The 21,139-nt window shown below is 43.4% G+C and overlaps 1 protein-coding gene across 1 annotated transcript in view; it reads right to left on the bottom strand.

Moving 5' to 3' along the window:
- The window catches only part of LOC124776693 (protein takeout-like), an 86,309-nt gene that overhangs the window by 18,287 nt on the left and 46,883 nt on the right, over positions 1-21,139 (bottom strand). The window contains exon 4 of the mRNA XM_047251797.1: positions 6,346-6,479. Within this exon, the coding sequence (XP_047107753.1) occupies positions 6,346-6,479 (134 nt within the window). The remainder of the gene's footprint in view (positions 1-6,345; positions 6,480-21,139) is intronic.

Genomic DNA, 21,139 nt, shown 5'->3' with positions numbered 1-21,139 from the left:
TGGAGTTGTCGGCGGGGAGACAGGCGTCTCAACCAGCGCACCGATCGTTGCATTGTGCGTGGCGACCTCCATGGTGGTCCCATCCTGCAAAGCGTCTTGTTCATCTTGAAAGCTGTCCGCCGACCTCTGTGTGGAAATGTCGGCTAGTTGGGTGTCGTCTTCGTCGTCGCTGGTGGCGACGCTTTGAGAGCCCGTCGGTGAACGGCGGCGGTGTTTGCGCCTACGTGGAGAGCGTTGTTTGCTCACGTGTACCTCAGTGTCGGACGATGGCAAGGAGGAGCGTCGACCTGGTTCGAAGGCGTCGGTGGGTACAATGAAATTGTCAAACAGGTGCTGTGAAGAAGTACTGGTCTCCTCAGCGTCCGGTGCGGGAGCCTGTTCGGCGGCAAGGTTGTCAGGTGGGACGTCTGCACCGTCCGTAGGTGACTGAGGCGGTGGGACATGCCGATCGGAGGGACCGGGCGACGGGCTGGACGAAACTGTAGACGTGGCAAGTAAGTGACCGGTAGGGCGGTCATCGTGGGTGTGACGGACGCTTCCGACAACGGGACCTGAGCGAAACGTCGTTGAATGCATTCAGACCGTAGGTGACCTTCTTTCCCGCAACCGGAACAGACCGAGGTTGACCGTCGTACATTATAATGGCACGGCAGCCTCCGATACGTAGATAGGAAGGTACGTGTTTCTGCGACTCGATGCGGACCTGTCTAACACCGTTTAAAACGGGATAGGTTTGAAATTGTACCCATCGTTCGCCAACATGTTCCAGAACGTTGCCATAGGGAAGGAGCGCCTCGATGACGACGTCTGCAGGTAGTTCGAACGGCAGTTCGAAGATCCTTATCGTTCGTGTGCCGAGACCTGCGTGATCGACGGTAAAGGGTCCGACGTTGCCGTCGGAATGACAGAAGCGCAGTCCACGTTTTGCCTCTAGAACACCTTGTCGCACGCCGCATCGTTGATCATTTTGACGTAGACGGTACTTCTATGGACAAGTGGATACCAATTAGATCCGTTGGTGGTATTTTAACTTCATCACGGATAAATCGTTCTACCTCGAGGGCCTTGGGTCGGGCGAAGTCGGAACAAAAGTTGAAACACAATGTCTTCTTCCGATAGTTGTGCGCCATGGTGGTCTAGAAAGAAAACGGCTCTTACAGCGGCCGAAGTAAACACAAACACACCGTGCGCGCCTCGCCCGTAGCGCTCTGGCACGTGACCGCCTCGCAGCACTGCAGGCGGCAGACTGTTGACCACTCGGCTACCGGGGGCGTACATGACAGGATCATGAACCGCAGTGACTGAATTCAGTTACCGTCTCTGAATAAAAGTGCTTCTGTTCGGCTCACTGAGTATTCCTTTCAGTTATCATCTGTACTGTCCTATATTGTATCCATCTTTTCTATGTATGGTCCCGGTTTAGTCTAGCTAAGTTACTTCGCAGTGACACGTCATACGAAAGTTACTTTCTTTCTTAAATTTCGCACACTGTGTATAAAACGCTGCTTGTAGCTTGTCGATTGATCTCGTCTTCTGCTCTGTAAGAGTACCCAAACTAAGTTCGCTTCGTTGCTCCAGTTAGCCTGAACCAGTGTTAGTAACCAGAATGAGATTTTCGCTCTGCAGCGGAGTGTGCGCTGATATGAAACTTCCTGGAAGATTAAAACTGTGTGCCGGACCGAGACTCGGACTCGGGACCTTTGCCTTTCGCGGGCAAGTGCTCTACCATCTGAGCTATCCAAGCATGACTCACACCCCGTCCTCAAAGCTTTACTTCTGCCAGTACCTCGTCTCCTACCTTCCAAATTTTACGGAAGCTCTCCTGCGAACCTTGCAAAAAAATGGCTCTGAGCACTATGGGACTTAACTTATAAGGTCATCAGTCCCCTAGAACTTAGAACTACTTAAACCTAACTAACCTAAGGACATCAAACACATCCATGTCCGAGGCAGGATTCGAACCTGCGACCGCAGCAGTCGCGCGGTTCCAGACTGTAGCGCCTTTAACCGCTTGGCCACTCCGGCCGGCGAACCTTGCACAACTAGCACTCCCGGAAGAAAGGATATTGGGGAGACATGGCTTAGCCACAGCCTGGGGGATGTTTCCAGAATGTGATTTTGACTCTGCAGTGGAGTGTGCGCTGATATGAAACTTTCTGGCAGATTAAAACTGTGTGCCAGACCGAGACTCGAACTCGGGACCTTTACCTTTGGCGGGCAAGTGCTCTACCACCTAAACTACCCAAACACAAGCAGTAGAGCAACGCCAGTGGGTAACTCAGATGGTAGAGCACTTGCCCGCGAAAGGCTAAGGCCCCGAGTTTGATTCTCGGTTCGGCACACAGTTTTAATCTGCCAGGAAGTTTCAGTGTTAGTACGTTTGCCATAGTCCTCATTCCTAGTTGCTTTCTTTCATCCAGCCGCCATAGCTATTGCTGATTTATACGGCCGTGTGCTCATACTGTTCCGGCGTAACTGCCGCCGGCACGACCATGAAGAATGGAAGAGCAGAGATGGCTCTGGGACGACGTTAACCACAGTACGCTCTCTAGGATGACACCGAGACAGGAGCGGCCCTACACGAAGAGAATGTAAGCGCCGCGCCGCCTAGCCGCGGCCTGAGTGGAAGACCGGCAGTCATACATACGCTACAGCAGTGACTTTTGAACTATATTATTTTGCCTGCAATGAAATTGTATTTACGGAAGCACACTGATTATTTGCAAGTTGCCATGTGCTTGCAACACACCTTTTTGAATACCCAAAGCTAAGTATTGTCAGTTTAACTTATTGTAATAAACTCCACTAATACGATTTGCTTGAATTGTTTCCTAACGATCCGGGAACACAGCTCCGTAGGCACCCTAAATTAGACGAGTGGGCAGAATACAAAACATACTAATTTTGATATAGTAAATTTCTAATCATTGAGTTTAACCTATGTTGCAAATATTCGATGATTATTTCTTACGGCGCTGTTAATTCCTCTTGCTTCTTAATGACAATGCTTACGTTATCTGTGTAGACTTGTACCACTGTATGTGAACTGCGAAAGCTAAGATGTGGTAATTTGGAATTCAAGAGAAAAGGATTTCCGAGCCTATGGCACACAACGTGGCAGACAAAGGGCACCCCTGTTTGAGCCGTCTGTGTAGGTGGATTGAGCTTTCGCGGGTGTGGTTAATTGTAATTCTGCTTTTGGTGTCCCGGAAGCAGTTCTCAATGTCGCTCAGTACCGCATTAGAGCTCTCAACAGCTTTCTCGGAGACACGTTTAGGCCTCTTCTTTGTAGCGATTTTTCGCGATTTGTCAGCCCGGTCGTAGTCGTATCGGTTTCTGGCCTACCTGTTGTAGAAACGGTCTCATATTTTTGCCATGCCCGTCATCTTCGACAGAACTTAGTCTTGGTGTCAATATTAATTCTAGTTGCCACTGCTTTGATTCTGTCAGGTAAGTACTTCTGGTATTACAGGAATGTAAGCACCTCACCACGTATTTGACGAATTCAGCCTCTGACTTGGTAGTTTGTGCTCCCTTGTACGATTATTTATCTGATGGATTACCTTTCCTTAATGGTGCTCTGCAAGTTTAACTGAAGGTGGTGACTTCCCAGTCAATTTAACGGTTGTCCAACACTACTGTTGCATGTTGTCTGTTTAAGTCTGTAACCAACAGCCAGTTTCTTATTTTCCTTGCCTTCAATATGTTTCAAGTCGCCACAGAGTCAGAACGCAATGTATCGTCCTTACAACAAAACCATGAGTGCGTGAAAATGGTGATTTTGACTTATATCTCTCGGCGAGTTTCATTTTTCTAGCTCTCTGTTACGGTGAAACCTCTAATGAGTTGTTTTGGTACTGTAAGTAAAAATTCAAGATATATTACCACGAACGTGTGAAATGAGCATGTTTAATAAAGCCACAATATTGGATATGCCTCATTCGCGAATTTAGCACTCCGCTATGAGCTCTCACTGCTCTGTGCGGACTTGAATATGCCACATAATTTTTTTGGTACCCTTAAAACTTTAAATGTGCGATTATAATCCGGTATTTCGTCATAATTTACAAGACTTTGCCCGTAACAACGTGCCTGATAAATTGCAGTTTTTTGCTTGATGAAACCTTTGCTAGACAAAAATATATTTCAGCAGAGCAACTAGGAATAATACTACATATTATTTGCTATTCTTTCACTAAGAGCAGTAGGAAAGTCTTAACACGATGAGTGGAAGATGGACGCTTGGGTTAACAGAAGAACTATACGTTTACGTTAGTGTGTGTCTCTGTACAAGAAAATTCCAAACTTAGAATCGATCGATTTATCACGAATTTTTTGAAACAGGTCATGCGAAAATGTAGTGTGTGACTATCAGTTTCACAATAGAGAAGACAGGTACATATGTACCCCGTAAAGGATGGGCACAAATAATTCGGAGTATCAGGTGGAATCCGCAAAGTTCCGTCAACAGCACTGTGCAGTACAACGATTTTCTAAACTTCCAAATGATGAGACAGAAACACCCAAAATTGCAGCGCACAATGTTTGTCCCACTATGAAAAAATACATCTCTTTCAGTGTTTTACTAGGCCAAATTTAAAGGTGCTTTTAGTATATTAACCTTGAGGAGGAAGAGACGACCTGCTGCAAATACGTATTCTCCCAAGGCATGCACGAGAAATCGTCTGACGGAAGCAGGAAAGTTAAGGGGCGCATTGTTTGTTCAGTTTTATTGTTGACTCTTTCAATTGCAGTCCTTTTTTTCCTGAAGCAGTAAAGTTAATATTGGCATCTGATAATGTGATTTACTTTCAGTGCATATGATAACCTTTTTCCAACCCCCCCCCCCCCCCCGCCCCTCTCCCCCGCAGGAGAAGGAAAGAAGAAAGAAAAATTTTTGAATGTATAAAACAATAAATGAGAAAAAATCGATTTTTAAGTTATTATACTTGATTTCTAAGACGTTCTGAAACATTACATCACATGTATCGCAGATCTAGAGTGATACACATTCATTTTTGTAGCATAAAGGTGCGGTGTGCTCTGTCACGGAGTACTATATTTCTGTATTAAAACACACACCTCTCGCATTCTAGACGTCAAACATTAATACTGAGGTGACAAAAGTCATGGATACCTCCCAATATCGAGTCGGACCTCCTTTTCCCTCCGCATTGCAGCAACTCGGCGTGGAACGGACCCAAAAAGTCCTTGGAAGTTCCCTGCAGAAATATTAAGCCAAGCTGTTTCTACAGCAGTCTGTAATTGCGAAAGTGTTGCCGGTGCAGGTTGTTGAGCATGAACTGACCTCTCCTTTATGACCCATGAATGTTCGATGGGATTGATGCAGAACGATCTGGGTGGCCAAATCATTCGCTCGAACTGTCCAAAATGTTCTTCAAACCAATCTCGAACATGTGTGGCCCAGTGACATGCCGCATTGTCACCCATAAAAATTCCATCGTTACTTGGAAACATGAAGGCCATGAATGGTTGCAAATGGTGTTCTATTAGCTGTAAATACAGCCTCTAACATAATGGAGCCACTACCAGCTTGCACAGTGCCTTGTTGACAACTTGGGTCGATGGCTTCGAGGGATCTGTGCCACACTCAAACCCTGCCACTGGCTCTTACCAACGGAATCGTGACTCATCGACCAGCCCAGGTTTTCTAGTCATCTAGGACCCAGCCGATGTGAGCACGAGCTCCTGGGCGATGTCATGTTGTTAGCAAAGGAAGTCACGTTGGCCGTCTACTGTCATACCTCATTAATGCTAAATTTCGTCGCATTGTCGTAACGGATCCGTTCATCGTACGTCTCACGTTGATTTTTGCGGCTATATCCTGCTGTGTTGCTTGTCTGTTAGCCCTGACAACTCTAAGCAAAGACCGACGCTCTCGGTCGTTAACTGAAGGCTGAGGGCCACTGCGTTATCCATTGTGAAAGGTAACGCCTGAAATTCGGTATTCTTGGCACACTCTTGACACTGTGGGTCTCATAACAACGAATTCTCTAACGATTTCCTAAATGGAATGTTCCATGCATATAGCTGTAACTACGATTCCGCATTCTAAGTCTATTAATTCCCGTCGTGCGGCCATAATCGCGTCCGAGACCCTTTCACATGAATCACCTGAATACAAATGATAGCTCCGCCAATGCACAGACGTTTACACCTTGTATACACGATACTACGCCATCTGAATACGAGCCTATCGCTGTCCCATGACTTTTGCCACCTCAATGTGTATCCTCTAATGCACAAGCTTGCAGAATTTCCTTGCGCAGTATCTGTGAACCTTACATGTACGCTTACTCGACCAGAACTGCCAGCGGCACTCACCGAGTTTCATTGTGCCTGTGCCCGAACCATCCAGTGGCAGCACCAGTACCTTACCAGACACATTGTACTTGAAGCTCATGTCCAGCATAGGGAAAAACAGGTCCATCTCCAAGCGTCTCTCTTTGAGAAGCACTCTGTAACACAAGATATAGTGATAATCCGAGCATATGATAATATCCTATTTCAAAACTTGTCAAATACACAGGACTGTACATCTCATCACTTCTCACATAATTATGATGCAACTACATTGCTCAGTATATGCTATGAACTATTGCAAACGTTGATCAATGAAGAATACACCGGGTGTTCATTTTAAATGAAGACATTTAAATATCTCGAAACCTACAGTTCGGATCAGAGACGGTATAATTCCAGTTTGTTTGCCTTAGAGGGGGTCATGCAGCTAGACCAACCACCCCACCTCGTTCGTCGGTGACGGGAGATAACTTTGAAGTTTTCAGTGGAACCCCCGTTATTTATTGCATATTACGATTCTACGACAAAATTGATATATGTTTTGTTTAAACCATTTTCGTCGTTTCGCTGTAATCGTAGCAATAAAAATGGGTACATAATAGTGATTTACTACTTTCAACTTAATGGCCCTTGAATATCCTATGACAAGTGGGGCCCTCCATGCACCCCATTCGCCATGTTGTATTCCTCCGCTATTTCGAACTCGACGCGCCACCGTGGTCGTGTAGCGAGCAACGACGCGTCGTAACAGGCAGTACACTGAAACCGGGCCTCACGTATCTTGCAGTCATAGAACAGATAGCGATTCTAAGTATTACAATACTTGAACAGTGTTTACTGCCTGCGTACTTACCTGTCATTTGGAGAACAGACGTGCAAGTGGACGATGAATGTTGCAACCACAGAAGAAACTGTAATGACCCTGATTTACGGAGAATGTAGGAGAAATTTTGAGGCTGCTGTTGCCTTGTATGAGATTGAGATTGCAAAACACTGCAATAATTAATAGAAAAGATGAAGGCATTTAGCTGGATAAAATATGGATGTCAACATTGCAGCAACAGCGTGACAATCGATTAATTTCAACTGAGATATTTGGCAATATCAGAGATCATAGCACAGCCGACGTCAAGTGATTGACAGCGGCGCCATCTGGGTGGCTTATATATACGGCGCTCACTCGTGCTCTCGTTGCAGTTCGCCGATTGTCCTCGGAGGATGCCTTCCGCAGTCGAAGGCGAAACGTCAGAGGAGAGTCTTATGTATGGACCATGGCATCTCAGCCTAGAAGTGTTAAGTGATGACAACACCTGCCGTGCAAGGCCTTCATTTTGTGTAGGAATTGCTATTTAGCGGGAAACATTGTAACATTTACCATTTTGGAAATGTTCTTGTAATGGGAAAAGATATTGACCTCCTTGTACTCACGACTCGTTTAGAGCAAGACATCGAAAACTTATTGTTTTCTAAAACCGAGAAGAGAAAGTGCAGAAGTCAAGTGGTTTTGCACTGCTTCCTACAAATTCATCAGTGAACATATTCTGTTCACTTCCTCCGTCTGTGGATGTGATATAATATCCGCTTTTTTCGGCAAAGGCATAACGAAGTTCTGCAACGTTATTAAAAATAATGAACACCTAAGCTCAGTATCTGGTTCAAAATGGCACTATGGGACTTAACATCTATGGTCATCAGTCCCCTAGAACTTAGAACTACTTAAACCTAACTAACCTAAGGACATCACACAACACCCAGTCATCACGAGGCAGAGAAAATCCCTGACCCCGCCGGGAATCGAACCCGGGAACGCGGGCGCGGGAGGCGAGAACGCTACCCCACGACCACGAGCTGTGTACTCCAGTATCTGGCATGTACAAGAAATCGGACGCTACCCGTGAAGAAATAAAAACAGCTCCTGAGCTGTTTATTATCGCACTGTATAATGGAAGTGATAGCATTTCCCATGCGCTGGATAATTTGGGTTACCAGTTATTTGTCAAATCTGCCACAAAAAGCAAATTGAAACTTGCAAGGTGACCCTCCTCCCCCCCCCCCCCCCCCCCCCAGAAAGATGCTGCGCGACATAATTCGTAACGGAGTTTCCAGCAAGCCCAGAGTTGGATGAGAAACTGCAAATCTCTTAAGAAATGAGGCTGGACTGAGGGTAATCAGGGTCCGAAGCCTGTTGTGATGAGCCAAAGTCCAGCACCTCAATCAGTTCTTAACGTTGTTTCGTGCTCATGTAAGCTGAGCTGTGGTGGAGCTCACACCTCCAAAAAAGCAGGTTTGAATTGATCTCCAATCTGCAAAAACAGCAGTGGAGTCAAATGCGAAAACTTGTCAGAATTTTTATATGAAGAAAGAGAAGAAGAATTAAATTTATATAAATTTTTGAGGAAACAGACGTCCAAACTAACGATCTGGAAGCGGCTGACTCACTGCTGGAAGAACACGTCGAATACACTCGATCTACTTATCCTGACTCTACTACTCAAGGCATTTCTGGGAACACAGTGGAACTTGGTGCATGAAAACGTCGTAAGTGACTGATACATCCACCTCAATTGCAGCAGAAGTTGAAATACTCTATCACAAGCACTGCGAATCCAAGTGTTTTTTAACCGTAATAAAGCTACTTATGTTTCATTTGAATTGCTTGGCTTCTTTATACAAGCATAATTAGCTACCTACATCATTTCACCTATTTCAGCTAATACCAGTAGTCCAGTTTTCCGTCACTACCTATTTGATATATATAACATAATGAGTAAATGATGTAATTTATTATAAATGCACGTAATCCATGGCTGATATGCCCTGGGGCTCCACTTCAGCTACTGATGCAAGAATCACAACGCCGCACCTCGGCAAGAAACGAAAAAACGGGAATGTTCAGTTTTTTTCACTGAAAAATACGTCTGAAGTGCCCCAGTGTGCATGAAAAACGTCAAATCTTTATCCGGAGTTTGTCCACCTTAGTACAGTTGTGTCAGTCTTGTTGTAGACTACTTCATAGTCCGTCACGGCAAGAACAGTGTCACTTCCTCATCGTTACTGGCAGGTGTGCATGGGTCATTAAGAAGAGAAGCACATTCTGAGTTGCGAAACTTTTTATTTTATATATATATATGAGGTAAGCTGAACGTCATTTTTAAGATAACTCGTTATTATTACGTGTGTGTTTATGCAGGCTCTGTATCTTACGTTACAATGTTCTTCAGACATGTATGAACGCCTGAAGGAACAGACACTGTTCTGACGATTACAGCTCTTAGAAATATTACGAAATTTCGTGTGTTTCGGAGTACAGAAACTCCTGCTATAAAGAACTTAATACTGAATTCCTTTTGTCGGCGAAAAGTATTCCTACATCATTTAAGGCCATTTACCATTTATGATTCTGTTTTTCGTAAATTGTGTCCCTTAAATCGTACCTAATTAATGTAGCTTATTAAATTGTTTTAATTTTCATAAATTCAGTTTTGCATTTAGTACTTTTCTAATACAACAGTTTCAACTTAATTTTCATTTTTAATTTTAACTTAAGTTCTAAATTCGCTTGATTGAGGTTCTAATGTCGTATTACAGTGAAGCGCGAAACAAACTGGTATTGGCATGCGTATTCTCGTAGAAACGTATGTAAATAGCAGGATACAGCGCTGAGGTCGGCCACGTCTATATAAGACCTCAAGTGTCTGGTGCAGTTGTTGGATCGGTTACTGCTACTACAATGGCAGGTTATCAAGATTTACGTCAATTTAAAATATGGTGTTATAGTCGGCACACGAGCGATGAGACACATCATCTCCGAAGTACCGATGAAGTGGGGATTTTCCCGTACGACTATTTCACGAGCGTACAGTGAATATCAGGAATCCGGTAAAACATAAAGTCTCCGACATCGCTGCGGCCGGAAAAAGATCCTTCAAGGACGAGACCAACGACGACTGAAGAGAATCGTTCAATGTGACAGAGGTGCAACCCTTCCGCAAATTGTTGCAGACTTCAGTGCTAGACCATCAGCAAGTGTCAGCGTGCGAACCATTCAACGAAACATAGTCGATATGGGCTTTCGGAGCCGAAGATCCACTCGTGTACCCTTGATGACTGCACGACACGAACATCACGCCTCGTCTGGATCTGACAACACTGACAATGGACTGCTGATGACTGGAAACATGTTGCCTGGTCGGAGGAGTCTCGTTGCAAATTGTATCCAGCGGATGGACGAGTACGGTTATGGAGACAACTTCATGAATCCAAGGGCCCTGCATGTCAGCAAGGGGCTGTTGAAGCTGGTGGAGGCTCTGTAATGGTTTGGGGCGTGTGCAGTTGGAGTGATGTGGGACCCCTGATATGTCTAGATCCGACTCTCACAGATGACACGTAGGTCGGCATCCTGTCTGATCACGTGCATGCATTCATGTCCCTTGAGCATTCCGACGGCCATGGGCAGTTCCAGGAGGACAATGCGACACCTCACACGTCTAGAATTGCTACTGAGTGGCTCCAGAAACACTCTTCTGAGTTTAAACACTTCCGCTGGCCACCAAACACCCCAGGCATGAACATTATAGAGCATATCTGGGATGTCGTGCAACGTTCTGTTCAGAAGAGATCCCCACCTTCTTGTTCTCTTACGGATTTATGGACAGCTCTGCAGGATTCATGGTGTCAGTTACCTCCAGCACTACTTCAGATTTTAGTCGTGTCATGCCACATCGTGTTGCATCAATTCTGCGTCCTCCCGCGGGGGCCCTACACGATGCTAGGCAGTTTCCTTGGCTTTCATATATATATATATATATATATATATATATATATATATATATGCGCTCGCGCGCGCGTTTGAGACGTAACACCTCTTTAATTTTGTGAACGGTTCCACATATCGAAACACGGTTTTCGACAAATGTTATGCACGTCTAGGGGCAAGCATGTTTTTGTTTGGTTAATGTTTAACGTAAAAAAAAATTCCAGAAATGTTCTAGAATGAGAGAGCATCGTGGCCCGGAATGGCATTTGCGGTGCAAGTACATACAAGCTGGCGTCTCGGACCAGACTGCGTAGATGTACACCGCATGGAAGGTCTGCTCTGCCACAATAAAGCTGTATTTCCCCTTGAACCAACTTGCCATCTAACTGCAGGCTCACCTACGAACGTTTCATAATGATGTATGACATAACCTAGAATCTAGCGTATCACAAAGGGGCTTCGGAAAACTATTTCACAATTATGTACACTTCCATATTTACGTGAGCTGCAAAAAGCATCTTCTGTATTAAATATCTGAATATAAGAAGAAAGATTTGACCTATCTTTTCCTGTACGTGCTTCTTAGAGGGAAAATACTTGCGATCGGACAACTGTCTCTGTTAACACTGCTCTGAATTATATCATATGGGATAGATTCGTTGAACCAAACATTTTACTAAACATACTTTGGTGACTACCTGTCACTGCAAAATAAATTCTTCTTAACGAAACCCCGTTTCATGCTGAACGTAAGCGCGTAATGACAGTGTTACCATCTACGTGCAATACAAACTGCCGACTTACTTGACATTGCAACGCAATATCATACACACATATATGAAATAAACAATTCACTAACAATTATACTTATCCTTTATTTAAGCATATAGTCAGTCTGTTGACCATGGACTGAAAGGCACATTTGCAATCGCCGCTCGACAGAACGATGAACAGATGTAATTACAACAGATGATATGGCAGAGCACGCACTGGCGATTCGACGACACACATCATTAGGCTTCGTGGGGCTTCGTCATGGACAGAATCGTTGTTACCCAAAGAAAGAAATGAAGAGGTGTCAAATCGCGGGACCTCGCACGCCATGACAATAGAATTTCGTCCTATTCAACGTCCAGGAAAGTTCTCATTCAGCATTTGTGTTGCAACACGGGACGAGTAAGCTGGTCAACCGTAGCGTTGCAGTCACATACACCGTCGAATATTCAGTGGTACTTTTTCTAGAAGAACTGGCAGAATGTTCGTCAGAAAGTGTGCCTAGAAATGTCCATTTAGAACGGCTGATATGAAGTAAGGATCTACAATGTAATTTCCTATAATGCCGCACCATACGTTTACACTCTACGGCCGTTGATGTTACACCTAACGAAGCCAGTGTGGATTTTCGGTTGCCCAGTACTGTATGCAATGGAAATTTACATTAGCGTGTTTAGAAAACGTTGCTTCATCGGTGAAGAGTACACGTTGGGAAAATGTAAGGTCGTCCATCAGTTGCTGAAGGGCAAACCGACAAAATTCTACGCGGCGTTCGAAATCACAGACGTCGAATACCTGATGTAGAAACGGATGATAGGGATGGCAATATTGTCCATGCAGAATGCAAATGACACTCGTCTTGCTGATTCCATATTACTTGGTAATATGTCTTGTACCACTGTGCGGATTTTTCGTTACTGTTGCAGTTTTCTTTCGTGTCCTCTTTTTGACGTTCAAGCAGCCTGCCAACTCTAGCGTCTTAATAATTCGTGCAATTGCGTGGCGCGTCGACACTGGCGAACTGAATATTTAGCCGTATACCTCTGTACTGCTTTACGGCATTTCTTTTATAGTCACCATATAAAGTGGTATATCCAGCCACTCCTCGTTGCGGTACGTGCCTGTATGCAACGCATGTTGAAGCACTAATGTGCGGCCTGCAGTGCAGACAAGAAAACAGGCAAGTGTGTTGACGTTCTTACACACAGTAGCACAAGAGCTCTTCTTGGTGGTGTTTGCATCGCTAATGGCGATTCAGGTCACTGTGCTCTTGAGTTCTAGGACATTTCTAAAATTTTTTACGACACGTTTCAACGAAAATATTAACAAATGCTAAATCACTGTAATTGTCTTCTCAAGATCTATCGAACGCAGTTGTAAAGAGCATACGGTTCAATTGAAAAAGCTCTGTTGATACCAGCGCCAGAAACATTAACCAAACAAAAAATACGTGCAGCTCGACGCTCTAACATTTGGCACTTGACTCACGAAAAAATGGCGAAAGTATTATATCAGCTTTTAGGAAATCGGGAAATCAAGCAAAGTACCACAGCTCAAAGAGTTATTTAATAATTAGCTAATAACACCTCATATTCGATGAGTACATAACAAAGTGTCCATATTACTGTTTACTGACTATAAAGTAATTTACTGCCAAATTACTACTTAATATTTAAAGGGCGCTTATATTATTTCAAAACATGTTTAAAGAATATTTTCTCAAATATTTTACTTCTGTGTCACTGTTCTTGACAATATATAGATACATAGATGCGTATTCCTGCGATGTATAGATGCCCAGGAATTACACGAGTCCAGAGAGAGTAATTGAATACCGCATGGTGAGATGTTCAGATCAAATTTATAACGTAAAATCTGATACATTTCTGATATATAAACAGAAACTGAAATAAATGTTCATAAAAACTAGAAATTTTGCTAATTTTTGACGAACTGTAGCGCCCTTGGTATTCCGTAAGTTGTAGCAATCGAATTTGTAGAGAATTTTTTGCTCTTTTTAAGAAAGGAAACAGTCATGAAAGCTCTAGGAGCACAAGAGATTGACTTTTTTGGACAAAACTGAAATAGGTACGAAATTTTCAAAGTTTTTAGACTAAATTATTTTGGTAAAACTTTAGTTTTTCAATTTCTCCAACAATATAAATGGGTTAAAAGAATAAAATCTTCCGCTCCAGCTTTTGCGAGATATACCTGCTATTTGACAGGACTACAGATACGAACCACAGCCCAGCAAGGTAGGCAGCCGACAGCAAAAGAGTCAGCCGGTCGGAAGGCACTGGGACTCAGCATAGGCGGCGGCCTGCAGCTAGCGAAGAACTTGTCAGATCGCTGACTCGTCTTAACAAACGGACTGGCGTCGAGCTCCTTTCGTGGCTAATGGCTGGTTATTCAGACTGGATGTCAAAATTTGGTGCTAAGTACAGTGTGGACACCAATAACACCAGACAAACTGCAGAGATGGATTTCTGACTGGAAACAGAGGAAAAAGGTCCCATGAATATGTGTCCGGAAATGGACCCGGAACACAGTACAGAGCTGCGTCGCGTCCTCGTCACAACAGATGTTCAAAGTGGCCTCCATGGGATGCAATGCACGCGTTCACACGTCGCTTTATGGATTGCCACACTCTTCTGCACGTTCCGGTTTCTCTCCGAATAGCGTCACAGGCGTCTTGAACAAGCTTTTGAAGGGTCTGCACATTAGGAAGCGGTTCAGCACACACAACGCTTTTCCAATGCCCCCAGATGTAAAAATCCAGGGCGTCCGATTATTTAGCAGGTGAATCTGTAGGGCCTCCGCGACCTATCCAGCTACAGAGAATGGTGTTGCTGAGAAGTCGGCGAACTTTAATGCGGATGTGGGGCGGTGCTCAGTCATGCAGAAACCACGTAACCTGTCGTATTGCCAAAGACACATTCTCAAGCAGCCCACACATAGTATTCCGCAGGAAGTCCATGTACGTCCCTCTGTCGAGGTGTTGTGGAATAATAACAGGTCTAAGTATGTGGTCGACAAGAATCCCTGCCCACACTCTGATGCTGAACCGTGGGTTGTCTGCAGCCTGTAGATGACGATTATGCAGATTGATGTCGCCAGTTCTGGTAAAGGTTGCTTCATCGGTAAAGAAGACCGATGATATAAATCCCATAATCGTGATGGTCTAGTTTAAAAAAAAATCTACAAAATCCTCCCTGTAGAGGGACATTCGCTTGCACTTGCTACACGTGGAGGGATAGTAGCAGTTGTCATCCAGGATACACATAATCCTGTTTTGCCTTATGCCATGTTCGCGGGCAACGTGCGTGCAGCTTGTACTAAGGTTCGTCTCAATGTTGTATAGAACCCGGTCCTCCAGACCTGGTGTACGCACACAGAAACTTCCTAAAGGCCTTGAAATGTTGTGTGACGTGGGTAATGTCTGTGAGGGTATTCGTTTTGTCATAGCCTCGCCGCCTCTCGACCATTGCTATCTGCCTTGTTCCCGGCATTAATACTGGACCATTCTGCCATTCGTCAGCGCCATGTACCGTGGCAACGACGCATTTCCGGATACATGTTCCGAAGACCTTTTTCTTCCTTTCCACTCAGGAACCTGTTCCTACAGTATGTCGGTTTGATGAATGCTCACCCTGTATATGAGAGCCTGCTCTGCTCTGCTTTCGCTTCTGCCCTCTAACTGATGTGGTGAGGTCCTATCCTTGAACAGCCATGGCATTACTGCTTCAGTGTTTCCGTCATGTCACTAACTTCCGAGTCCTGGTGGTACTGTATTGGTGTCGCAGCTTCTCCATTCAGAAGAGAATTCTCCATTCAGAACCTTGTAAGGGGCTCACCACTATGCTGGAGCAAATGCAATCTCGATGTATTGCTCACTTCCTAGAACGACAATTCACAGGTGCTTCCTGAGACATAAAATATCTTTGCCCCTGTTAAAAGAGAGCTACAATTGAATCGCAGGTCAGAGCAGTCTCTGCCGCAGTTGCAGTCGCTCGCTGCTACAGTGTAGTTGTAGTCCGTCGCTGGTACTGCGCAGTTTATAGTTAGTAGTTGTTAAAGTCGCAGTGCAGAACAAATTGTAAAGTTTTATTATATGGAACTGAATAACAATTGTGATCAGCCGCAGAGCTAAATGATACCATGGAATGAGAAGATGATGAACAAATGATTAATTGTTAATACAGGGTGTTACAAAAAGGTAAGGCCAAACTTTCAGGAAACATTCCTCACACACAAAGAAAGAAAATATGTTATGTGGACATGTGTCCGGAAACGCTTACTTTCCATGTTAGAGCTCACTTTATTACTTCTCTTCAAACCACATTAATCATGGAATAGAAACACACAGTAACAGAACGTACCAGCGTGACTTCAAACACTTTGTTACAGTAAATGTTCAAAATGTCCTCCGTTAGCGAGGATACATGCATCCACCCTCCGTCGCATGGAATCCCTGTTGCGCTGATGCAGCCCTGGAGAATGGCGTATTGTATCACAGCCGTCCACAATACGAGCACGAAGAGTCTCTACATTTCGTACCGGGGTTGCGTAAACAAGAGCTTTCAAATGCCCCCACAAATGAAAGCCAAGAGGGTTGAGGTCAGGAGAGCGTGGAGACCATGGAATTGGTCCGCCTCTACTAATCTATCGGTCACCGAATCTGTTGTTGAGAAGCGTACGAACACTTCGACTGAAATGTGCAGGAGCTTCATCGTGCATGAACCACATGTTGTGTCGTACTTGCAAAGACACATGTTCTAGCAGCACAGGTAGAGTATGCCGTATGAAATCATGATAACGTGCTCCATTGAGCGTAGGTGGACGAAACTAAAATGAGCTCTAACATGGAAATTGAGCGTTTCCGGACACATGTCCACATAACATCTTTTCTTTATTTGTGTGTGAGGAATGTTTCCTGAAAGTTTGGCCGTACCTTTTTGTAACACCCTGTATAATGAAAAATCAACTGTACTTAAGTCAACCATCTATTGTAAGGTAAATTTTATTATTTTTATTGGCATGCGCGTAGTTAAGTCACTTGTCTGAGATGTTAATATTAATTTGTTTCAATCTTTTTTTGTGATTCGTCAGCACCAGGTGACAAGAGTTGTATTATATTCAGTTTTCTCGTGTAACGGATTGTAGATCTTTATCAATAACGTAAAAAATTTTTAGAATACAATTGTTTTTACCAGTCAACAATAAAAGTATAATTTCCCCTTAAGTCAATGCCAGTCCCGATCCAGTCATTTATCTAAATTAAAATATTCCATAATTTTTCTCTAGTGCTTTTTAGTAATCAGACGACCAGCTGTGCAGCTATGTCACTACGTAAAGTCAGTTTTTCTAGTAATTCAGCTCTCAGACAAATGTCATCCAGTATCAGTAGATAAGCCAGCATTGCACTAACCTGTGCCATTTATGAGCAGATATATAGACAGCGCTATCCGTCGACACCATCACGAGGTAAGAATTTTTCAGTTTATTTTTCACGGACAGATTCAGATTGATTTCACAGGGCCATGGCGTAGCGCTACTTACGTCAAAATTTGTCAGTTTTTCGTGAGTTAAGATTTATCGGTTTTCAAACGTCAGGATTTAATTATCCAAATTTAATTATTTTATTTTTATTTTCTGTTCGGGAAGATTACACATCATGATTTCATACAGGAAGGTTACAACCTCTCCATTCAGAAGAGAATTTTATTATGTCTGTAGTTTTTAATACAAAAAGTGTTTTATACGGAGTAGCTTAAATTATAAGCAGATTTCAGTTTTTTATTTTAGATCTGAAGATGGTCATTTGTGAAAGTCGAAATTGATAATCTGGAAAAGTAGTCGTGATTGTGTCCGAAAATTAAAAGAAGTTGATTATACATTTTATTTACGTTACTGCAACACAGTTCAATCGTGTGTTCTACTTCCAAATACTGCTCTCGTGTCTATATTAGCAGCAGTCATCAAAGCAAAATTAATGTTGACTCTCCATTATTAGAGTGTTTGGGAGAACTAGTCATCACAAAACTATTCCGTCTGGTATACGACTGGCAAAGTATCTTCAGACTTAAAGAAGAACGTAATGATTACAGCTGTACAGGAAATACATCCTGACAAGTACGCATTTTACATAAACGTCGGTTTAATTAATCATCGTTGAAAAATGCTGCCACTAATTATCTCCATAAAAACAGGATCACTAGTAGAAAGCGACCGCAATACAGCGACTTTCAGTGAAAAATGTCCTCCCCTGTATTAGAATTACGTATTGTGTATACGAGCACAGGTTGTGATGGAGTAACGTCAACGTACGGTCCTGAGTCGCGCACAAATAGCCAAAGTGGTGAAAGCGACCGCCACCGTAAACCACGAAGGCCGGGTCCGTTGCCGTCATCCCCTTATACAGCTGATGGTGGTCCATATTCGCAACTGCGAATACAGTTTATGTACTTCATAATGGCTGTACTGGTCGCAGTGCTTGCATGTCGGAAGGAACATTGCATCGTTCTTCTTAACAACACATGCTCTGCAATATAGTACCGAAGATCAGTTTATCTTCCACAGAAATGGAGAAATATGTCTGGCTAAACTGACCTTACGACTTGTCTCAGAAGACGTACTGACAAACGTAAGAGGTACGGTTACACTACTTGTAGATTTAGAGAGAACTTTTGGCACTGTTGACTGGAACACACTCTACGAAATTCTGAAACAAGGATCAAATACTGGGAGCTTAAAGTTATCTGAAAATTGTACAGAAACCAAACTAAACGTTTACGAGTAGAAAAACATGAAAGATGTGTAGTAGTTCAGAAGGGAATAATAAAGGGTTGCAGCCGAATCATAACGTTATTAACTAAGTATACTAGCAAAGATAAAGAGGAAAGCGAATACAGACAGAATAAAAAATGAGTTGATGGTATTGTAATTCTAACACCACCATAAACGACATTTCTTGAAAAATAGATTATAAGATTAACATCTACAAAAGTAAAAAAAAGAGTGGAGGTTTGTACAATTAAACCAGGACGTTGCTGAGGAAATCAGACTTAAGATTGACAGGCTATAAATAGTAGATGATTTCTGCTGTATGAGCATCAAAAAAATTGAAGATGGAAGAATTTTGAAGAATTTAAAATGCGACTAGCAGCATCAAGGAAGCTGTTTTTGGAAAAGACAAAATTGTAACGTGGAATATAAGCTTAAGAGATGGGAAGTCTCTTCTGAAGGCGTATTTTTCTGCCATGTACAGAAACAAAAGGTGGACGTTACGCGAATAAAAGTCAAGAATGTAGAAGATTAGATCGGAAGAGGAAACTAAAAGTGAAGAAATGGTGCATGGAATTGGGAAAAAAGAAATTTATGACAGAATTTGACTAAAAGAAGTGACTGATTGATGGGACACATCCTGAGGCATTAAGAAACAGTCTACTTGGGTTGATCCAGAAAAAATGCCACTCATTCATGGAAACTTCAGGAGATACATAAATCATAACAGCACAGCTAAATAGAGCCATATTTCATTTGCATTTTCACACACAATCACCACCATTCGTTATCACTTTTGCCAAAGATCAACCAAAGCCTGCATGCCGCGCTTGTAAAAATTGGAACCAACTGAGGCTAACTACTTCCTCACAGTTTTGATCACAGCATCCGATTCTTGAAATTGTTCGCCACGTAGTCCATCTTTCAGAGGCCTAAAGAGATGGAAGTCTGAAGGCGCTAAATCGGGACTGTACGGTGGATGCGGTAAGACAGTCGAGCCGAATTTTGCAATGAGTTGCGTGGTTGCAAAACTGATGTGGGATCTGGCGTTATAATGTTGCAGGTGAAAGTTGGTGTTCTTCTCTGGCCTCACACTCGAAATTCGGGTTCCCAGCTTAGCCAGTGTCGTCTTGTAGCATGCTGAAATGACAGTCTCTCCAGTCTACAGATCATCCAAAAGAACTACACCCTGACTACCCAATTGGACTGTGCACATCACTTGCCTGCAGACTGCTGTGTCTTCAATTTCTTCTCTGACGGAGGATTCGAATGTCGCGATTCCGGGGATTCTCTTTTGGATTCCGGCTCATAGTGGTGACACCACGTCTCGTCTCCGGTGCTGTTCAGAAAATTGTCACCTTCAGCTTCAAACTGGCCCAGCATGTTCCTGACAAATTTTCATTCGATTAGTTTTTTGTTCTTCTGTAAGCATCCGCTGGACCTATCTCGCACAGACTGTGCAATAACCGATCTTTTCCAACATTGTTTCCAAGTCGTTACAGCCAACATTCAGCTTTGCAGATAATTCTCTGGTCTCTTCATTGTGAGAAATGACAGCTGTGAAGGGTCGACCAAACCGTGAATTTTAACCACCTTGAAAAAGCCGTATCCATCACCTCACATAGCTCACGTATATGTTATCGTCTCCATACACCTTTACCGAGCGTCGATGGATTTCAATCGGTGCAATTTCTTCAGCAGTGAGTAATTCAATCACACTTCCCTGTTTTATACGCGCGTGCATATCAGACTCCATTTTGGAACACTCCTTTCCTGGTGTCAACTAACGCAGGGCAACGGAACCATCTGCAAATGAAAGAGGAAGGTTCAAGCATTAGCACTATACCATCGACATCTGGCGCGAACATCCAAAGTCACCACGAAAAACAGGCGGCATTACTTTCGGAGCGATCCTCGTATTTGGTAATGGAGGGAAGTTTGATGGGTCGAAAGTGTAGGACACGTAGACATGAATACAGTAAGCAAGATCGAATGGACGTGGGGTTGCAGTAACTATGCAGAGACGAAAAGCCTTGCACATGATCTGGACGGTAGACCACAACATAATGACCGCACGCAGATTCCAGTTCGCAATACTCCTTGAATGTATGTGTATTCTCATAACAGCAGCCCTACCATAGCATAAGTCTCTTATATAACTACTTGTCATGAAGCTTGTCACTTCAGGAGACTCCCCATCCGATTTCTGATTTATGTCAGCTTCCTGTTTCAAAACAAATCAAAACCATTTGCTGTCATTTTCTAAACAGAGAGCTCATTAACATAAATAAATAAATTACCGATATTTTAAGACCTTAAGCTCCTCGTAATATATTTGTCAACTATGATCATCGCCATTCATCCAGTGTGTTTGGTAGAAATTACGATGAGGATCCAGCTGCTGTAGAAGGCTTAAGACGATAATCGAACGACAGTGGGCCTTAGAAAGCCCAAATCCATATCAGTAAAATCAGATATTAAGATATTCACGACAACATTATG

The sequence above is a fragment of the Schistocerca piceifrons genome, chromosome 2 (genome assembly GCF_021461385.2).
Source record: "Schistocerca piceifrons isolate TAMUIC-IGC-003096 chromosome 2, iqSchPice1.1, whole genome shotgun sequence".
NCBI classification, from domain to species: domain Eukaryota; kingdom Metazoa; phylum Arthropoda; class Insecta; order Orthoptera; family Acrididae; genus Schistocerca; species Schistocerca piceifrons.
This window is presented reverse-complemented; position numbering and strand designations above follow the sequence as displayed.